The following is a 20,357-nucleotide window of genomic DNA, read 5'->3' on the forward strand; positions in this document are numbered from 1 at the left end:
ATCATTGGGTAAGTAATCAAATATAAAATCTAAAGCAGTAGCTGATTCATGAGCAGCCAGAGGTGCATTCATTTAATTGCTGAATATTGCAATGCACTCTAAGCTACTAACACTCGTACGCCATGCCAAGGCATGTATATTTATGTTGCAGAATGTGCAAAAGAATTCCTTAGACATCACGCCACTTACAACCAAAATTTAACAAAAATTTTAAAGATATATTAATGTGAATAGTCATATGTTAGGGGGGCTATTGATATCATTATCCAAAAAATTAGACACGACTTGTCATGATAATTGCCATGTCATTGATAAGTTCCATAAATGAAGGCTTCCTCACCCTAGGTCTTCCACCACCCTTCAGCAGGTAATCAAAATGCAGATCCACCACCCTTGGTCTTCCCGAGTAGCACATCTTTTGCTTCATTAATCTTTGAAGCAAGATAATGGCTTCCTCCTGCATCTGGATGGTTGGCAACCATCACTTTCCTGTGTGCTTCTTTAACTTTGTCTGGTGGAGCACTTTCTCTGTTTCAGAAAGGAAGAAGGAAAAGAAACCTTCAGATATTGGAAGACATAAGAAGAAAACCACAATTAGACCATAAGTTTTCGGTCAAATCAAAAGCACAACAGACAAACAGATAAAGTAACCTGTCTGAGTCAATTATCTCATACTTTGTTTTCACAAATTGAATACCTTAAGCTGAACTTGGACGCAAGTTGAAATAATTTGCTCAATAAAAGTCTAATCACTTGCCTCCAAGTTGAATATTTCAAAATGGAGCCAAACCTTCAAATTGAATATTTAAGTCTAATCACTTGTTGAGCACAAACATCCGAAAAGTTATAAATTTTTTACATCCAAAATTGTAATTGTTCATACTGAAATATTCCATCTCCTGGCATATTAGGCTAACAAAACATTGATTGATCATACACACTTTTCAGAAGAAAGCAAGAAATTCAGGAACAATTTTATATGATTCCACATTCTAGAATTTTATATGATTTTGTTGATTGATCATCCAAACTCAACAATCAGGCCAGATTAAATAAAACTTGCATATCCCATATTCCTACATATTTGGCCTCTTCGGTTCAAACCTGCCTTCCATCAACCAAGACCCAGAAAAATGATCATCACCAAGATTTGCACAGTTTGTGTTACAAGTCCCATGACCACCAACTTATGCTGAAATGATCTCTATCATGACCTCATGCAACATATCATGGTGCTCTAAGGTGTGACCAACAAATATCATTTAACTCCTAGTAGACTAAATTGTAGCAGGCTCAAGCAACTGAACACATTACCTTCATAATTGCAGGAATGTGCCTGCATAAGATCTTTATAATCGCAATATGTCTAATATTTAAAAATCACCGAAGTTCTTTCCTAGCAATTGCAACAAGTAAAATCTTTCAAGTACATTTACATCTTATTTCAAGTTAAGGCTTTCGATGGTACTTTTTGTTGGATAAAATCACAAGAGAATAGATAGAAACCCAGGAGACATCCAAGACTCTAATAAGATAATAATCCAAAAACTATAAGTGCTCTAGCAACTTAGCAGATCAAAGAAAATTTTATTGTCAGCACTCAACTTTAGCATTATACAAATAACTGCAGCAGTAGATACAGACCATATATAGTGCATGGTATCAATATCATATATCTCTATTCAAAGAGAAAATCTTTGAAGTTCGAACAGAGTAAATAACAGAAAATATGGGGCCGAATCACTATTGATCTCTTAGTAATGATGCATACCTAACCCCCAGAATAAGAGAAGCTTCCCTCCTGGTCATAATACCCTGGAACCCACCTTCATAAAACTTGCGCATCCGAGGAACAACCGGGCGTGCCTTGTATGCATGCCAAGCCTGGATACTGTACCTACCAGCAAGTGCAGCTGCAGCGACTGCAAGTCCTGCTAGCAAAGGTGTAGCCTGCATATAGCCAACAAAAAGAAACACAAATAAAATGAAATTGCAAAACACAGCATTACAATTTGAGTTAAATTAATATTGCATTAGCCTTATCTGGCAAGTCGTCACCATGATTGATTAAAAAAAGCCCACAAAATATTTCATCTGATATTAAAATTTGGGGCATTATTCACAGAACAATGAACAAATTATCCAATTCTCATCCACGGAAGTCTAATCTCATTATTGATAATCCTTCCAATGTCAAACTCCTTAATCAGCATCTTAAATGGACCTCCTACAAAGTTGCTGTTTCAAATCTTCAAAATTGAATCCAAACCTATCTTTTCGGCTAAAAAAAGGTTAGATGAAGATGTTGCTTAAAAAAGATGAATGTCAAGCAAGTACATTTTCAACGTTCATCATGACACTAGCCATACACCTCTGTCTAAGTCAATCACTACACATCATCATGTACAGAATTAGCATGGCTTCAATAATAATCATCATAAAATCCTTAGAAATCCATGCGCCTGTATACTTGGCAATAGCCAGAAATGTTTGAAATAAAGAAAGAGAAACAGTCAGAACCATTATCAATAACATCTCAACTTTCTCCCACAGATTATTTCCTTTAGTCCATCCCAATAGTCAACCGTTATCTGCAAATATGAAGTAATAATGCCCACCATAACCAAGATAGTCTCTCTCTCTTCTTGAGGGCATCAATGACTAATACATTTGCCATAGATGGATAGCTGTAGACTTGAAAAGAGAAACATACTACAAGTCTGATGTGCCCGAAGTCCTTTGCTATGACATTTTTCTCCACATAATCTATAATATGAAAGATTCAAGTAATTGTATAATAGACAACAATTTGACATTTAATTATCGACCAAGCATTATCATCCCTCTAATCTCACGGTGTTCTTAATCAATTAAACCACACAAATAGCTCCCTTTCATATAATTGGCTACCCAAAAGCATGATCAGAAGAACTGTTGAGAAATACCATTTGGAATAAGTTCAGTTGAAAAAAGAACAATATCACAACGTCTCTGTTGTGGGGACAGAACTATCATGACGGAGTTGGGTGACTGCACGAGGCGCTTGAGATTGTGCCTCCTCTTCTCGAGCTCGGCCAGCGGGTTTAGCAGATCAATGTAAGTATCAAAGAGGAGATTGGGCATTGAAGAGGAGAAACAATCGCTCCAAGAAGAATAACAACATCGATTAAGAAACAACTCAAGGATCTCTAAAAGGGCTTAGCATTTCCACCCGAGTCATCAAGGAAACCCTAGAAACGGCGGTTCAATCAAGAGATCCAGGACGCAACAGCGGCAGCGATTGAGAAGCAACAGCGGCTGCAGCTCAAATTTTCCATGAATCTATCAGATGATAAATGCGCTCTACCAGTACCCCGAGATCCGACCAGAATCTACAATCAGATATTCTCACAACCGCTGGAGACCTTGGTATCGTGATCTCATCCCTCAAAAGATAAACGGACGACTCGATCAAACCCCACGCGCACAAAAAGAACAAAGCAAAGAAAGAAATCCATTACGCCATTGATCAAAACCAAAGAGAAATTAGATGAAAAACAAACAAATAAACCCTCATTCTCACACGAAACAACAAAAACCAACCAAAACCCTATCATACTAAGAAGACCCGAAACGATCGGGAGGAAAATAGAAGAGGGAAATGGGGGTTACTCCACGAACATCTTTGTCCACGCGGAATATGGAACATCTTTGTCCGCAAGGCTCCAATAACACAAAGGAGGTTCCTTTCCATGGGTTATTCCGTGAGGTACCTCAAACAAGCATGAACTATTCGATCAAACGAGCAACGATTATTAATGCCATCCACTCTCACAAGCTCCACATATTAGCAGAGAAGAAGAACGACCCGATGACAACTACCAACAGAGTAGTATGACCGACAAAAATCTAAAACGACGCGGAACTTACCATCTTCACGTACGATCTCTCAAGAAGCTAGAGTTAAGCATTCGCAAACAATCTAAGCTACCGGAGCCGCACCTCAACTTCTTCGCGATCGGTACCGTCTAGGGTTTTCCTCCGATGCGGGGTTTCACCTTTGAATCTTCCTGCTTCAGATGAACAAGCGATTGAAGGTATTCACGGCTAGGATCATTTGGGCTACTGTTGGTCTGCTCTTGACATCTGGGCTTGTTTTGGGCTTCTTTTATTTGGAATTCTTTTGATTTCTCGATTCCAATAAAATATATATTTGTAATTTACGCGATATTATTTGATTTTTCCTTGATAAAAACAGATCAAACGGTCAACAAAAAGATTGGTTTAAAAACAAATTGATTTAAAAAACAGATGTTGTCGGTAATCTGTTCAAGTGTTATCTCACGTGTAACGCACGTGACAAAGGAGGCGAGACCTATTGCTTTCCATTTAACTCGTGATGTTTCTTAGTGCGTAAATCTTGACCGTCCATTTTTCGAAAAGACGCCAAAATCGAACGTCTGTCATAGCACACTAACGGCATATACTAGATTACTCATAAAACTATTATGCGCTCAAATGGTAACTTTCTTCCGTCTTCCCCCACCGACTCCGCCCCACTCATCCCCGAGCGGCTATATAAGTATAAACCCTAATGTCCCTCCCTCTTCTCGGTTTATTCTGTTTGCACGTGCAGTCATCCCGTTCCCGATCTGAATTCTATGGCGAGCAACGACCCCGACCGCGAGGAGGACGCTGCGGAGGCTACTGCCGCCGGCGAGGATGAGGACACCGGCGCCCAGATTGCCCCTATCGTCACCCTCTCGGAGGTCGCCGTCACCACCGGCGAGGAGGAAGAGCACGTCCTCCTCGATTTGTGAGCATTTGATTGTATCGGAGCCCCTTCTTCTGCTTATCTTCGAGATTCCGTGTGTTGATTCCTCTTGCTATCAGAAAGGCGAAGCTGTACCGGTTCGACAAGGAAGGGAACCAGTGGAAGGAGAGGGGCACGGGGAATGTGAAGCTTCTGAAGCACATCGAGACGGGCAAGGTGCGGCTGGTGATGCGCCAGGCTAAGACCCTCAAGATATGCGCCAACCATCTAGGTGGATCACTTGCTCCTTCTTGACTTCTGGTTCTTTGCTCTTGTTGGATTGGGTCTGGAATTTTCGCTTTCGCTATTTCAGTTCTTCCATCGATCAAGATTCAGGAGCACGCTGGGAATGATAAGTCGTGCGTGTGGCATGCGGCTGATTTCGCTGATGGGGAATTGAAGGAGGAGATGTTCTGCATTCGATTTGGTTCTGTAGAAAGTGAGCATTTTTTATCTTGTTTGGATTGCAAATGGTTTTGTAGTTGTTTACAAGCTTGATTAGGTTTATTTTACTACTGAATGATGACAGTTCTAATCTATGCTCCTGTTTTGTGCTGAGCCACCGATATTTCGTCCTTAGGTTTACTGGTACAATGATGACTTAGATTTGAGGTAGTTTGATTTTTTTTTAGATTGCTATTTACAACTCCTTTTTGGTTGTTGACAACCCCATGTTAATAATTTTTAATGCTTCTAAGTTACTCCATAAATAGACATGTATGCCCTCAATTTTCAATCTAAAGATGGAAGAGGAGACAGGGAGAATCGATGGCGGCAGCATGCTCAGGCGGAAAAGAAAAAAGAGAAGAAGAGAAGGGTAAAATGAAATTAGAGGGGTTATAAATAATAAAATATTATTTTATTAATTTTTAAGGGATTATGAATAATAGAGGGTTGTGAATAGTAAGAAGGGGGTTCTAAATAGTAAGCTCCTTTTTTTCCTTTGTTTTGTTTGTGATCTTCATGGGAAGTTAACTCAGTTATCTTAAGAGTAAGCTCTTCAAATATCTATTGTAAGCCTAGAAGATGAATCTTATAGCACTTTAAATATCTTTCTATGAAAATATGAGGTTTCTTGATAAAGACTCCAAAAATAGATGGATCTTCTGATGTAGGCCATTAGATTGGGTGGTGATAGAATGTATCCTTTGTTAATATGCAACTTGTACGGTCATCATCGAAAAATCATTTCTTTTAGAATAGTGTTTCTTCTTGTTGTACCACTGAATTTCCAGTGGGAGATATTGATCTTAAAAAGCAGATCCTATCATGGTCTGCAGTACTGAACTGTATCGCCCGGTACGGGCGGTACGTATCGGTCCGACAGGTTACCAATACACGGACCGACTGTTACCGATCCGAGTGCACTGTAGCATTGTAGCAGTGCTACAGTACTCGGCACACCTGAGTATACCGCTCGGTATACCGTACCGTACCGATACCGAGCCCAGATCGAAACACCGGTATAGTACGGTATTGCGAACCTTGGATCCTATATTAAATATTATCTCAGAAGAAAATTTGCTACATGAATTCAGAGTTGACTTCTGTGCCTTCTTCGGAATTTGTTTCAGATTTCATTGTGATGAAACTCATTAATTATCTTCCAAATAATCAATATCTATTTGTAAAGGATATGATGTTGGTGACTTAACTTTTATGTTTAAGGATATTTGTTAAGATAGTTTTCATTTGAAAGGTATATTTTAGATTGATGGTTGAAGTCAGAGCTGAATGATATGGGAGGATTTCCTGTATAAATATTTGGAATGCCAATTTGATTATTTTTATTAGTACAATGATTGAGATCCTATTGCTTGCTGCCCTGTGACACTGAGGAAGGATAATTTGAGAGTCAGTATCTTTCCAAACAAAAATGGATTTTGAAACAAATGAAGCTACAATTTTTTTCATGCTCCACTGACATTTATCTGTGGTATGCATTTTGTGCAATTTGAATGAATGAAGGCTGCTTAAGATAGTTTATCTCTGAGTTCTATTGAGGATAGTGACTCTGTCTGACTTTTTTTTATTTTAGGTTAAGTATTTTGATAGATTATTGGGTTTTAGATGGGTGCAACTGAGGGATTTGATTCAGTTGATTTTTCTTTGGCATGTTATCCACAGTCTTTCGTGCTAGCTAAATCTTATGGTGTAGGACTGCCTATTTTCTAGTGTGTGAAAATGTTAGAAGCTCTCTTATGAAGTTCTCCAGCTACTTCTTGTGCATGTTTCTGTCATTCTCAAAGGATCAAATTTTTATGTAGCAATGCGATCAATGTTCTCTTTAGGCTACGAAACACAAGTACTGCCTGATGTTTATGCATAAAATGTATAATACGCTACTAATGTTTCATAATTAACAAAATGTTTATCAATTTCATTAATTATTCTGGCTGCAAGTATGTCTGATGCTTAATACAGCATATTATCTAGTTATAAATTAATATAATCTACAGTAGGAAGACAATTGAAAAAGTATGAACAAAGTATTCCCCAGGAATTGTGCACAAGCAGTTATTTTTTAAAAAATATTTATGAAATAATATGTTTTGAGGAAGCATCAGGTGTGCAAGAGATGTCCCCTTGGTATCGTAGACTGATGAAATTATGTGAAGACAATTTATCTCGGTTCTGTGACCACAACTTCAAGAAGTTTCATACCTTAGAGCAAGGTTTTCAATCTTTCCCAAGATTCAAAAGGAGAAATTTTGGGAGGTTAAACTGGAGGAGCATGTAGCACTCTTTTCAAGTTATGGTCATTAAAAGGAGGATTGAGCGTTTAATCTTTGCTTGATTGTCAGCTCAAGCATCCCTCAATCTTTGTTTGATTATCAGTCCTTGTCTTTGTTTCTTTACTGGGTGTTGCCTTTTGGGCATGTGTTTTGAGATAATTCAAATGATGTATTTGACACTGTTTTGACTTGTGACTTGATCTTAACGTTACAGACTGCAAGAAATTCATTGAGACGGTGGAAGACATCACGGAGTCTGACGGAAAGCATGTTGAGAAAGAGAGCAAGGATGCCTCAGATGCTGCTGGACTCTTGGGCAAATTGAGTGTAGACGAGAAAAAAACGGATGAGGCTGCAGTTCCCCCTGCTGCTGCTTATGTCAAGGCAGAAGATGAGAAGTCAGAGGCAGAAACCAAAGCTTAGGAACTTACAAAAGCCAAGGACTGAAGGGTGTCCATTTATCAAAAATATGATGGTTATACTGGGTTAAATTATAAATTTTGCATGTTAACCAAAAATTTACTTCAATATCTCAAGGGACCGAGCTAGATTTGCATAGATCAAACTGAGATAAACCGTGGTCAGTGTCTTCCACATGGCTTTGTGACATGCCTGTTGAGTGATTCATTGGTTGTTTTAATCGTCGTGTCAGTGCACATTGTTTGAATATTGATGTCATCGCATTGATTGTTTGTCATACTACTGATACCACATCGACATTGTATATATGCACAGTGGCAATGGTGGTGGAAGGTCTCCGGCAATTTCTGGGTGCTGCTTTGCGTTATGCATCACTATTATTGGCTCAAGCTATCTAAGTTGACTTTGCCACGGCAAAATTGAACTAAGATTTTGGGCTAACTATATATTATCTTTGATCTTTTCAGTATCTCTATCCTAAAAAAAATTATATTAAAATCTAATATATTAAAATTAAATTTAATATTAAAAATTAAATTTATATTAAATTTTGTAAAGATTAAAAATAAAAATATTTTATTTTTTTATCTTAGTATTATTGGTTTTATTGATAGGCATAGAAATGGTATAAAAATGATAGATAAAAAAGGTGGTTTTAATGTTTCGATTATATTTTCTTTTGTTATGTCATAATTAAAATTTTTTAGTCGACTATTAAGATGATGATAGATAGTGGAGTCATTGCGTCACAAGCGATGTAGCCCGCTCTCGATGATAGTAAGAGCTTAAGTGTGTGGTGTGCCTCAGTGAGTTCAAGGACGACAATGAGCTTCATCTCCTTCCTCGTTGCAATCACGCTTTTCATTTGGACGATACCGATGTCTTGCTCTTCTCCCACATAACTTGGCCCATCTATTGTGTCAACCTCGTCGAGCAAGCCACCATCGATAATCTCGATCTACTACCTGGAGCCACCTCTACTATAGACCCGATAGGTCTTCAGCCAGAAACCACTGCCCTACCATTGGATCATGTCACCATTATTGTGGACCCATAGCAATGACAACAAAAGAGGAGGAGCGGAAGGAGGCAGTCATGGAATTGGTGCATATTGCAAACTAAAGGTGCGCGACGGGCAACAACCAGCAAAGCTCTTGCGGGCTCATTCAACTAGACATTCCAAGGTTTGATCGGTGGTGGACGTCAATCGAGACACCCTCAACGTCTCGCTCTCCCTCCTCTTTCTTTTCCAGCAATGCTCTGTATCTGCGTCGGTGAGACGTAAGGCCTTTGCCTCATCTCTTGCCGACATAGTTGCAGGACAATGCAGAGCGACCATCGTCTTTATCCTATTCCTTCTCTTCCTTTAACTCACATTCTACCATGACTCCCCTTTTTCTTCCTCCTCCTTCCCTACAAAAAAACTATATGAGTCTCTCGAGCTCCACCACTACCATAGTTGTCACCCCCACCTCGGTTATCGATGCTCAACTCAATATTGACAAGGTCAACCGCATAGTTATTCTCATCAATCACCACCACAATAGCCACTTGCAGCTCTAAGTATTATCACGTGTTATATCTAAGTATTATCACGTGTTATATCTTCCATTGATAAAGTCGATGACATTAGGGTATATGGGGTTAAATATTTTACTTTTATAATTATAGAGATTTTAATATATATTTTTTAAGTTTAAGGATCATGATGAAAAGACACCTAACTACAAGGGGTAATCTATAATTAGCCCCAAGATTCAAGACATAGTCACTAAACCTGGTATTTTATAAGTCGAAACTCTATCCAATATGTATACTTTTTAATATGACATAATTTAATGAAATTATGAGTAAATTACAATATGATAGTTTTTATCATACAATTTCAATAGGTCATAGCATATTACAATTTGTTAGTTTCTAATAATTTTACACATATTATATTCTTAAGAGGTAAATAGGATTGTAATCTACTTATAATTTGCTAATTTCTTCACATGGTTCATTAATTTCCTTTACTATGGAATGACCAAACTCCAATAGGAGCTGAGATTGGAATTTTTGTACGGATACCAATGCAATTCAAAATTTAAATTGTTAAATTAATTCTTAGTAATATGGATTATTCTTCTTTTTTTTTTTTTTACTTTTCTTCTCATAATGAATATACCCTCTTTCAGGCAAATAATAACTTGTAGGGAGAAAAAATATTAAAAAATAAAATAAGAGAGAGAGAGAGAGAGAGAGAGAGAGAGAGAGAGAGAGAGAGAGAGATGAGCCCTTTCTATTATTCGATCTCTCAGTTCGAAGAGTTCACAAGCAAACAACTGGCAATTCTTCATCATGTAGTGGGGCAGCCTACGACGGACGGACTTGGAAGTGTCATCTTGTCGACATGTGAACTACAGCAGTGAATGTGGTGTCTGAGTTGTGTCCTCAATCCGTAAGCTCCAATCTCAAGTCACTTACTATTGTCTGAAATAAAGTCACAGTGCCCCATGCATAAACTGGAGAGACGTGACATGGAGCAAGCTACCGAGTCTTCCTTCTACGAAGCTTGGCACCTTCTGCATTATTGTGGTCCTTCTGAATTGCCATGTCCGTGCATCTGGTTTAAAGTTCAGCTCCATCGTAACACTGAGCAATCGGGTAAAGAGAAGGAAGTGGGATTTAAGATCGGCGAAGGGAGAGGAGGAAGATCTGGATGCCTCATGGCCAGAGTCTCCGAACTGCCTCCCATTCAGCTGGGGTTCAGAGTGAGTTTGACAGATGACAGAAGCTACATGCTCGAGGGAGTGATCATGTTGCTGGTTCTGGTGATCCTCTTTACTCTCTGCCTCTCTTCCGTCTTCCTCCCTTGCCTGCACACCAGACGTATCCGACGGGGCCCAGGTGGAGCCAGCTAACACTGTCATGCAGATGGTTCTATGTTAGAAGCAGCACATCTTTCGAGTCAAAGGGAATCGGTAGGTTCTGCAATACTATGTTCTCGTGTGGATTCAGCTCAGGACAGTGTCAATGAAATAAGAAATGAGCTTGTAAGATGACAAAGAGGTTGTCATCGATGGACTCGGTGCGAGCTTTGATCTGCTTTCTTTTGTCTTCAGAAAATGTGAAGATGTTCTCCACTTCCATGGATGGATGGACGGACCGACTAATTTATGCTGCCTTCTCTCTCTCTCTCTCTCTCTCTCTCTCTCTCTCTCTCAAGGATAAATCATAATAGGAACAAGACAACACCAAACTCTCTGGTTCTCACAATCCAACAAGCAATTCAAATAGGACTCGACAGATTGGAAACTCAAATGTATTGTCCATTACGAAAGGATCTCAAGGAGAGTTGCGGTTCTTCAACTTCCAACTTCACAAGAGCTCCACCCGAGAGCTGAGCTCACTCATGGAGTCCCCCACTGGACTAACAATTTAAATACATAAGGCCATATCAAAACCCAACTAAACGATACCAAATGGGCCTAAAATGGCACACAACATGTAGTGTGGGCCTCAAATGTAAGCCCACAGAAACCATTGCATGCACCTCTTTATACCTCTAAATGGTATCAAATTAGAAATAATGGGAGCATATATGATCATATTATCTTACTCTTCCAAATGGTAGCATTACAAATAAATATTGTCAAGCAACAAACGAATCGAATCCATTTCATGATGGAGTCTCGATTCTTAACCATTTATATTTACTGTTCTTCTACTTCTTGGATGCTTGTATTTTGTGGTATGTATTTTTATTTTCTTCCCCTATGTATTGTAGAAATATGTTATCCAGAAAAATAAAGAAGAAGACTAAATTGATTGAAACAATATACAATACTCCATATTTATACATGTTTGGAAGGGAGAATTACTTTCCTCAATAGATTTACGATATCTCATCATGTAGTTAAGAAGATCTTGACTGTTGTCGAGGTTGTTATCACAGGAGATATTGTTATCAGGCTTCATTATTTGTGTACTCATTAGATGAGTATGGAGTGACATCTTGTTGACATCAAGAATCAAAATGGGTCTTTCAAGTTTCAAACAAATTAATTTACTTTTTTTCTCACTCAAACAGATAAAAAGGATGAATTCCTAAAAAAAAAAAAAAATCCTCTTTTGGGTTTTCTTGGGAATTATCATTCATTTTCAAAATTCTATAATTATCTCTGTCGTCTCTTCTTTTTCTTATCGACCAATCTATAGGTTAATCTATCCATACATTATGTTATAGTATTTTCAATAATATTAAAAAATTATAATATAATACAAAAATAATTATATTATATATTTTTTAATTAAAACTACTATGGCATAGTGTAAAAATACTAAAATTGGATCGATTCCTCCTATGGACTGTCCGATAGGAAATAAGAGAAAAAAAAATTCAGATATTGGGTAAAAAAATGATATGGTGAGAAAATTCTAAATATGAGAAACATTTTCAAAGAAAAACCCAAAAGGATGGATTTTTTTTACGATAATTCGCAAAAGAAAAATAAGATGCATCTCTCTCTCTCTCTCTCTGTGTTTGCGTGGTCTGTGTTCTTGGCACTGGAGACATCTCGAGTACAAGTCTACTGACTCATGACAAGGATGGATCCTATTGCTTGTACCTCCTCACAGCAACTCCACGCCTTGGCTCCTTCACTGCATCAATGCATGCATCGGTCTCAGCTTTGAAAGCATGGGCAGAGCTGGAAGCAGCAGCTCTTGTTATCGTTTCATGACCCTCCTCGACGTGGCTCAGCTTATTATCACCAGAAACCTGACATGAGTAACAGTTCCCATGGATGGCATGGCCCTCGTTCATGTCTTCCATTATTTGTTCTTTAACAGGGACATGCAGCGCCAGCATCTTCATCACTGTTCCATGTCCCTAAAATATCGAGTATATAAAAATTAATGTTCATCAATTTTTTTTTCGTTTCTTTTTCTTTGAGGAGATTCATCTATGACCTATAACGCTTGATATATTCAAAAAGAAATATAGTGAATACCCCAAGATGATTGAGAATTATTTAATCGTCTTTCTCCGAGAAACAAACAAAACATAAGCAACTTAAATTTAGGATAGTTATATAAAATCTTAGGAAAATACTTTTTCTGCACAAAAGGCTTGTCAAGTAGTTTTTTCTAATTAGGTTTGATCAAATCTTGCAAGTGATTAAAAATCAATATTCATCACTTTTCTTTTCTTTTCAGGAGTTTCATCTATGACCTATAATGCTTGATATATTCAAAAAGAAAAATAGTGAATATTTGAAGATGATTGAGAATTATTTAATAGTTTTTCTCCAAGAAAAAAGTAAAACATAAACAACTTAAATTTAGGATAACTATTCAAAATCTTCATATATATATATATATATATATATATATATATATATATATATATATATATATATATATATATATCTTAGGGCACACAAGGCTTGGCAAGTAGTTTTTTCTAATTAGATTTGATCAAATCTTGCAAGTGATTAAAAATCAATTTGATCATATATTGATTAAAAATCAATATATTCAAAAAGAAAGATGGTGAATATTTGAAGATGATTGAGAATTATTTAATAGTTTTTTCTCCAAGATAAAAGAAAAACATAAACAACTTAAATTTAGGATAACTATTCAAAATCTTCGAATATATATATATATATATATATATATATATATATATATATATATATATATATATATTGCAATTAGTATTATGTTCTTGGCCACAAAATCTGATGAGTAAACATAGTAAACGTTACAAAAATTGTGATTTTTTTGACAAATTATAGGACATCAATTGATTAGCAATTGCTAAGGCATTAACTTTGGAGAAACGTGGTTGAAATCTATCATATGTTGAGCTTAGGGGAGAAGCTGTTCTTGGATCTCACCTCATTCATTCATTCCTTTTTGTTTTTTTGGTTGTCATGTATGGTTGCGATCGAGTGTGCAAGGATGATTTGTTGTCCTCCTCTTCCTCGTCCTCGTCCTCGTCCTCGTCCTCGTCCTCGTCCTCGACCACAAGATACCGTGCATTCACCTCGGGTGGAAGATGGACGGACACAGGCGCTCAAGATTCCTTTCACGTACATGGCAAAGATTTAGGCATCAGGACACGGACGGGACGTGTCGGAGGGAACTAAGACAACACAATATGTTTACGAGATCATACTTGTAATGTGGCATTAATATTGCCTCCTCGTATTCGTTTGACATGGATTCCTTACCATCATCTAAACTAAATGTTGTAGGCAAGTGCTTCTTTTATCTTTTGGAGTGAGAAATCTAAAACCAAAAGAATACAAGAGATCACCAATTGAAATAATATATTAGACAATCAAATCAAGATAGTAACTTATTTCAGTAACTTCATGTCTATGTCCATAAAGAAAACTAATTTTAATTTTTTTTACTATATAAAAAATTAATATAATTAACTATTCTTCCTTAAATTAGCTCAAACTCAGACTTAAAACCCCTTATATATCATCTTATATAAATCCGAATAACTTTTCAATCAATTCTCTCTAGTCTCACATCAAAACCTTGAGACCCAAAATATATTTATAGAAACAAGTCCTAATTCTCCGAGAACTACTTTTCCTAATTAAATTTTTAATTTAAATTTTAATCTTAATCTTAATCAACCAAAGAGTTTAAATTTAGTTATGACTGCTTCAAGTAGTTTAAATATAATTAAGACTCTTAAAAATACTTATCAACCTAACATAATGTAATAAAAAAATAAATTGAGAAAAAAAAGGATCTCTAAACCTTGGAGCTCTTTCATGGTTGTAAGTTTTTTTTTATATATTTATGATTAACATGGATTTTGCATGATTCCTATTTGTCTGATTATTAGATAATATTTATGTGTAGGAGATAAAAATAAGAAAATATTAGTAAGTATTGAAAAAATCAAATCACATATATTGACCATGATGTTGTGCTTAAATGTGAAAATTAAAATTTTCTAATATGGTAGTATATTATGGTGATAAGGATCAAAGTGAGATTCATATTAAAAAGAAAATATATTTATTAATCAAAATGAGTTAAGTTAATTAAAATGAAGTTAAGTGACATTTACTCTCCATAATCTATATAAAAAATAAATGGACTAATAAGTCTCATCAAATGAACGATGCATTTATCTTATAAGAGGTTGATATTATTCTTAAAAATACTAATAACATATCGATGCATACTTGATTGGAATAATATCAAAAAATACTAATAGCTTGTCATTAATGATACTTAGGTATCGAATGTGCAATATCCCGATTAATCCTAAATTGGGTAAGACTAATATTGACTTATAAAAATTTGATTAGTATATTATTATTAATTTTAGCCTAAATATTTCAATGATTTAATCCAAATGAAATTGATAGATCAATTAACCTATCGGATTCTAACTCATTAAATTATTTAAGTGAATGGAGATTGGAAAGACTAAGAGGGATTTGTAAGTATATAAACATGGCTTCATAGAAGAGATAACAAAAGATAAACATAAGAAGTACTAAAATCCTTAATATTTATTTATCACCACTACATGCTAATCAAATTCCTAACTCCACTCAAATCTTGAATTAACATTTCAACAAAGCATAGGAATTATTATTGGAAATAAAAAAAGGTAAAAAAAAGAGAGTTAAAGATTATAAAGACTATCAAGAGCACAAGTACTATCTTTGTGTACAATAGCGAGTGATATCGCCCCATACTATGTTGGACGAAGTAGGCAATAGGTCTCTCCCAAAGTCCTCTCACTCCATCAAAGTTTGTCCCTTTGGAATCTAACTTTGGAGTGCCACATAACTTGAGGTGCAAGATTTAGAACATAAAAGTATATTTTAGTAATTAAACTTCAGTTTTGTTAATTAGTTGTCTTAGTTTTACATCACATTTTAATCATGTCATAACATTAGTTTCTATCGATAAGCATAGAATGTGATGAAGTTGATGATACGACTCGATTAAAATATTAATTGGAATTTAGAAAGTCAATAAGCAAAACCAAAGATCAAAATTTGGAACATAATTGAGCTTTGCTTTTTGTTCATTACGTTCAACCCATTTCTTCTCCCTCACAATGGAATACATTGAAAGATAATTAGAGAATAATATCATACTGTGAGCATGGGATGAGTCGGATGATATAGCTCGTTCATCCAGTGTTATATCATATGTTGTATACCATTTAAGTTTGTCGTGCATAATCGACACAAACATTCACTTATCCTACCTACGTAAATTATTGTGTCATTGCTAATCTTCTTGAATGTTGATGTATTCTCGTGGAAAGAAGGAACAAAACATCACTGTTGATCGGTCCTTTTTCACGTACCATAGATTTGTACTACTATGAGTAAACAGTAACCTCATTTTACTACGCCACAAAAGCATGGTAGGAGTGGTAGAGAGAGATGGAAGGAAAGAGCTTCTTTGGTGGGCACAATTATGCTTATGTTTCTTCGTGACAAAACTTAATTTGAGAGATATTTTGTTCCTTAAATTAATGTAATGTTATCATTTTATATCATTAAAATTGAAGATAATTGTCACTGGCATATAGGTAAAACATATTTAGTATCTCGGTCTTTATACTTAAAAAATTTATATTGAAATCTCTATGATCATGAAAGCGAAGCATTTAACCTCATTTATTCTAATGTCATCGGCCTTATTGACGAAAGATATAGTACGTGACAATACATAGATGAATGACATAAAAATAATAGGTAAAACAATAATTTTAACGATAGTGACGGGTGATAACACCGTACTATTATGATGGTGGTCGACGAGAATAACGTGATGGTCGACCTTATCAATATCAAGAACTCGATCTATATCTTCCGTCGTTAAAACCGATGATGTTATGGTAAATTGGGTTAAATATTTTAATTTCATAACTATAGAAAGTTTAATATAAATTTTTTAAGCCTATAGAATGTGATGTTAAAAAAGTTTGACTATAAAAATTTTAATATAAATTTGTTAAGCGTAAGGATCCATATGCTAAAGAGATCTAATTATAAGAAATAATTTATAATTAATCCGCATGAAATAAAAATTTTAACTCGTTATAATTACCACATCTCATCGTAAAAATGCAAAGAATTGCACACCAACACAACACAACAGAACATGTAAAAGGAAGATTTTTACAATCATATTCAAGAATATATATTTTGTCTGAGAAATAAATGGAGGAAAAAACCCTATCCCTCGTACAAAGTTTATGAGACATCATATTCATTCACGACGTACATACAGGACCGGCAATTGATAAGTCCGAAGCACTGCATCACGAGGCTACGGATTTGCCACATGATTGATTGTACATCTTCGAGTCATTGGACAGCAACATATCAGTCACACTTCCCTCTGCAACTATTGTGGATGCCACACCTGATGACCTCATGAACAGTTCTTGCATCAACTTTAGCTTTGCACTGTGAAAGATAAAAGACTACTTCTTACCCAAGTCAAAAGCATACTTATCCTGATTCCAGTTGCTCACAACAAATAGATCCAATTCAAGGTAAGTTTGGGAACATATTTATGAATATGTAATATCCTTTTCATATTTTTAGTATTTATTTAAGAATAAATACATTTTTTTTATTTAAATTAATAGATAATTAAATAAAATAAAGAAATAAATGAAGGTATGCGATTTTATATATATATAAAAATTTATATGATTCAGATATATAATAAATAAAAACTATAAAAAACTATAATTAGCGTGAGGCACATATATATTTTGGCCTGAAAGATTTGCCACGGCCAACTTTCCAGTGTGACCGGACTCCACCAACATCTCCTCCTTTCTTCCCACAGTAGGCTACCGACTCCAGCCGCAGGGCCACCGTGTGTCGGTTCTCTTTCTAATGCCTTCTTTTCTTAACCGTGATTAGAGAGAGAAGAGAAGAAGCGACGTGAAAGGGGTAGAACAGTGCGAGTGGGCGAAGAGAAGGCAGGGGGAGGCGGTGCATGGAGTCGGCGGAGCCGTGGAGGGGTGAGGCAAGACCGCCTCAGGCGGAACCGAGTAGGTACGAGTCGCAGAAGCGGCGAGACTGGAATACCTTCGTGCAATACCTGCGGAACCATAAGCCGCCGCTGGTGCTGTCGCGGTGCAGCGGTGCCCACGTGATCGAGTTCCTGCGGTACCTGGACCAGTTCGGGAAGACCAAGGTGCACGTCCCCAGGTGCGCCTTCTACGGTCACCCGAGCCCGCCGGGGCCCTGCGCCTGCCCCCTGCGCCAGGCCTGGGGCTCCCTCGACGCCCTCGTCGGCCGTCTCCGCGCCGCCTACGAGGAGTCCGGCGGCTCCCCCGACACCAACCCCTTCGCCGCCCGCGCCATCCGCATCTTCCTCCACGACGTCCGCGAGAGCCAGGCCAAGTCCCGCGGCATCCCTTACGATAAGAAGAAGCGGAAGCGCGCCGCCGCCGCGGCCGGCCAAGGCCACGCTGGAGGTAAGCCTTCCTCCTCCTCCTCCACTGCCCTCAGTGGCGACAGTTCTGATTCCGGCACCGGCGAGGGTCCCGGTGCCTCCCTATTAGGCTCCTTTACTTCCTGATCACTTCTCCAGACTCTCTCTCTCCTCTTCTCCGTTGTTTGTGGCTAAGGAACGATAAAGGAAAGAAGGCCCGAGAGATTGCAAATCGTTTCCTCTCTCAAAGTTCTTTGAATTGAACGCGATGACTGTGTTTGTCTACTTCAATTTATCTTTCAATGACATTCCATTTGATCCGACAAAAAGAATGTTCTCAGTACATTCAATGTGCTTCTATTCCTCTACACCCTATTCTTCCAACATCTTCGTACCACGTGTTGTAGCGATGAAGAGAAAATTACCGGTCTTCCAAAGAATCTACAAAGCAATGCAGACCTTTTGACACCCCAGTCGTCTTCCTGTGTTGGGCAAAAAGAGGTCTTGCTGCAACTAGGTCGAACTCGAGAGGTCTTCAATGGTCCTCTTCTGGTTCAAGCCCCAGGCCTCCCCACACCTGCGTCTCCTATTTCTCTCTTCAGTTTGCCGGTGATAACAGTTTGGTCTTCTCTAGCAGTAGTCTTCGCGCTCTCTCTCTCTCTCTCTAGATTTCAGCAACAACTATTTCTCTTTTGGAGTTCTCACTGTATCTTCTTTGACCTTTTCTACGTTTCTAACATATTATATTTGCAAGTTACTATGGCATTATTAGTGGTATCTGTTATGATTAAGGTTTTGGTACGTTTGGTGTGTTGATAATACATGGAATGTAATATGGTATTTTATAAAATAATTATATTGGTTGAGTTGTTATGAGATAATGGATGAAAATAAAGGATTATTCTGTAAGAATAAATCTCCATGCAAGCATTATTTTCTTCCTTTTCTCCCTCTATAATTCAATATACATAAAATCCATAAAACAAAACTTTCATCATAAGCCATCTCTCTCTTGATTATTTTTGGTAATTCAAGTTGCAAGAAAAAGATGTTTTTGAAGTAAACATTGCAATAAATAATTCAAATATAAATTACCATATGAAAACTATAGTTTTGAATTTATGAAGATTAAAATTGTTTGAAAATGATAATGAAAAATATGAGAATCAAACATGATAGCATATCAAAAACAATAGATGTGATGAATCTTGGGGTTAATTACAGACTATCACTTAATTATTTATATTTAATATTATAATTTTTATATTTTTAAAAATTGTATTATGATTTCTATATTTATGAAAGTGAAACATCGAGCGGTATAAAAAGATAATTTTATAAGTTTAAAAATTAAGAGAGAAAGGGTTTTGTCGGCGCAACGGTTCAAATATTTTACCTTCGTAAATATAGAGATCTCAATATAATTTTTGAAAGTAAAAGAACCGAAATACTAAAAGTAATTAATTACAAAAAATACTTAATTAGTTTTAAATCTTGAAAAATATTAAATAAAGAGTCTCAATATAATATTTTCAAAATGATGAGCAGCATAAAAATATGAAATTAGAGGAGAGTGAATAATTTCCATACAACACTTGTGCTTCCAAAGTTGGTCAACCAAACTATGGATGATGATCAACTTGTATATAAAGTTGATTCTAATGTGATGATCATTGAAGAAGACCGAAAACTTCTCTTATTTTGAAAAATTATGATGAAGATCGATCGATCTTCAAATTAAAATATGGAAATGCTTTTCAACCTGATCTTATTATTAGCTTCAAGAACATTAAATAATAGAAATTAAACCAGAAATCATAAAGAACGGAGGAACCATACACTACCGCATTTGCATTATTCAGCCCCTTATGACTTCGTCCACTGCTCACCACCGTGTACACGAGTCTCTCTTTTCGGTGCTGATTTTGATGTAACAGCGATGCTTCTCGCTCCTTCCGGTGATG

The 20,357-nt window shown here is 36.6% G+C and overlaps 3 protein-coding genes across 3 annotated transcripts; 2 read left to right on the forward strand and 1 right to left on the reverse strand.

Annotated features, from left to right (window-relative positions):
* Window positions 1-99: 99 nt before the first annotated feature.
* LOC103971887 (mitochondrial import inner membrane translocase subunit TIM14-3) lies at window positions 100-4,088 on the reverse strand. The gene is made up of 3 exons (XM_009386035.3): window positions 3,910-4,088; window positions 1,772-1,950; window positions 100-528 (listed from the first exon to the last, which is right to left on the reverse strand). The coding sequence occupies exons 1-3, from the start codon at window positions 3,910-3,912 to the stop codon at window positions 372-374; spliced, it is 339 nt and encodes a 112-aa protein (XP_009384310.1). The 5' UTR covers window positions 3,913-4,088; the 3' UTR covers window positions 100-371.
* A 464-nt stretch (window positions 4,089-4,552) lies between these two features.
* On the forward strand, window positions 4,553-8,224 carry LOC103971888 (ran-binding protein 1 homolog a). The gene is made up of 4 exons (XM_009386036.3): window positions 4,553-4,795; window positions 4,873-5,024; window positions 5,106-5,231; window positions 7,742-8,224. The coding sequence occupies exons 1-4, from the start codon at window positions 4,641-4,643 to the stop codon at window positions 7,948-7,950; spliced, it is 642 nt and encodes a 213-aa protein (XP_009384311.2). The 5' UTR covers window positions 4,553-4,640; the 3' UTR covers window positions 7,951-8,224.
* A 9,512-nt stretch (window positions 8,225-17,736) lies between these two features.
* Window positions 17,737-19,274, forward strand: LOC135596645 (protein G1-like7). Its single transcript, XM_065088706.1, has one exon. It carries the CDS (start codon window positions 17,953-17,955, stop codon window positions 18,538-18,540), a length of 588 nt encoding a protein of 195 aa, XP_064944778.1. The 5' UTR covers window positions 17,737-17,952; the 3' UTR covers window positions 18,541-19,274.
* The last annotated feature ends 1,083 nt before the right edge of the window (window positions 19,275-20,357 follow it).

This window comes from Musa acuminata, chromosome BXJ1-11 (assembly GCF_036884655.1).
Source record: "Musa acuminata AAA Group cultivar baxijiao chromosome BXJ1-11, Cavendish_Baxijiao_AAA, whole genome shotgun sequence".
NCBI classification, from domain to species: domain Eukaryota; kingdom Viridiplantae; phylum Streptophyta; class Magnoliopsida; order Zingiberales; family Musaceae; genus Musa; species Musa acuminata.

Excerpts from the sequence above, each read along its gene's own strand:
- LOC135596645 (XM_065088706.1), top strand. The coding sequence starts at position 17,953 with ATGGAGTCGGCGGAGCCGTGGAGGGGTGAGGCAAGACCGCCTCAGGCG.
- LOC103971887 (XM_009386035.3), bottom strand. Across the intron at positions 529-1,771 it reads TCTCTTATTCTGGGGGTTAG|AGAAAGTGCTCCACCAGACA; the intron begins GTATGCATCATT and ends TTTCTGAAACAG.
- LOC103971888 (XM_009386036.3), top strand. The coding sequence starts at position 4,641 with ATGGCGAGCAACGACCCCGACCGCGAGGAGGACGCTGCGGAGGCTACT. Across the intron at positions 5,025-5,105 it reads GATATGCGCCAACCATCTAG|TTCTTCCATCGATCAAGATT; the intron begins GTGGATCACTTG and ends TCGCTATTTCAG. Across the intron at positions 5,232-7,741 it reads TCGATTTGGTTCTGTAGAAA|ACTGCAAGAAATTCATTGAG; the intron begins GTGAGCATTTTT and ends TTAACGTTACAG.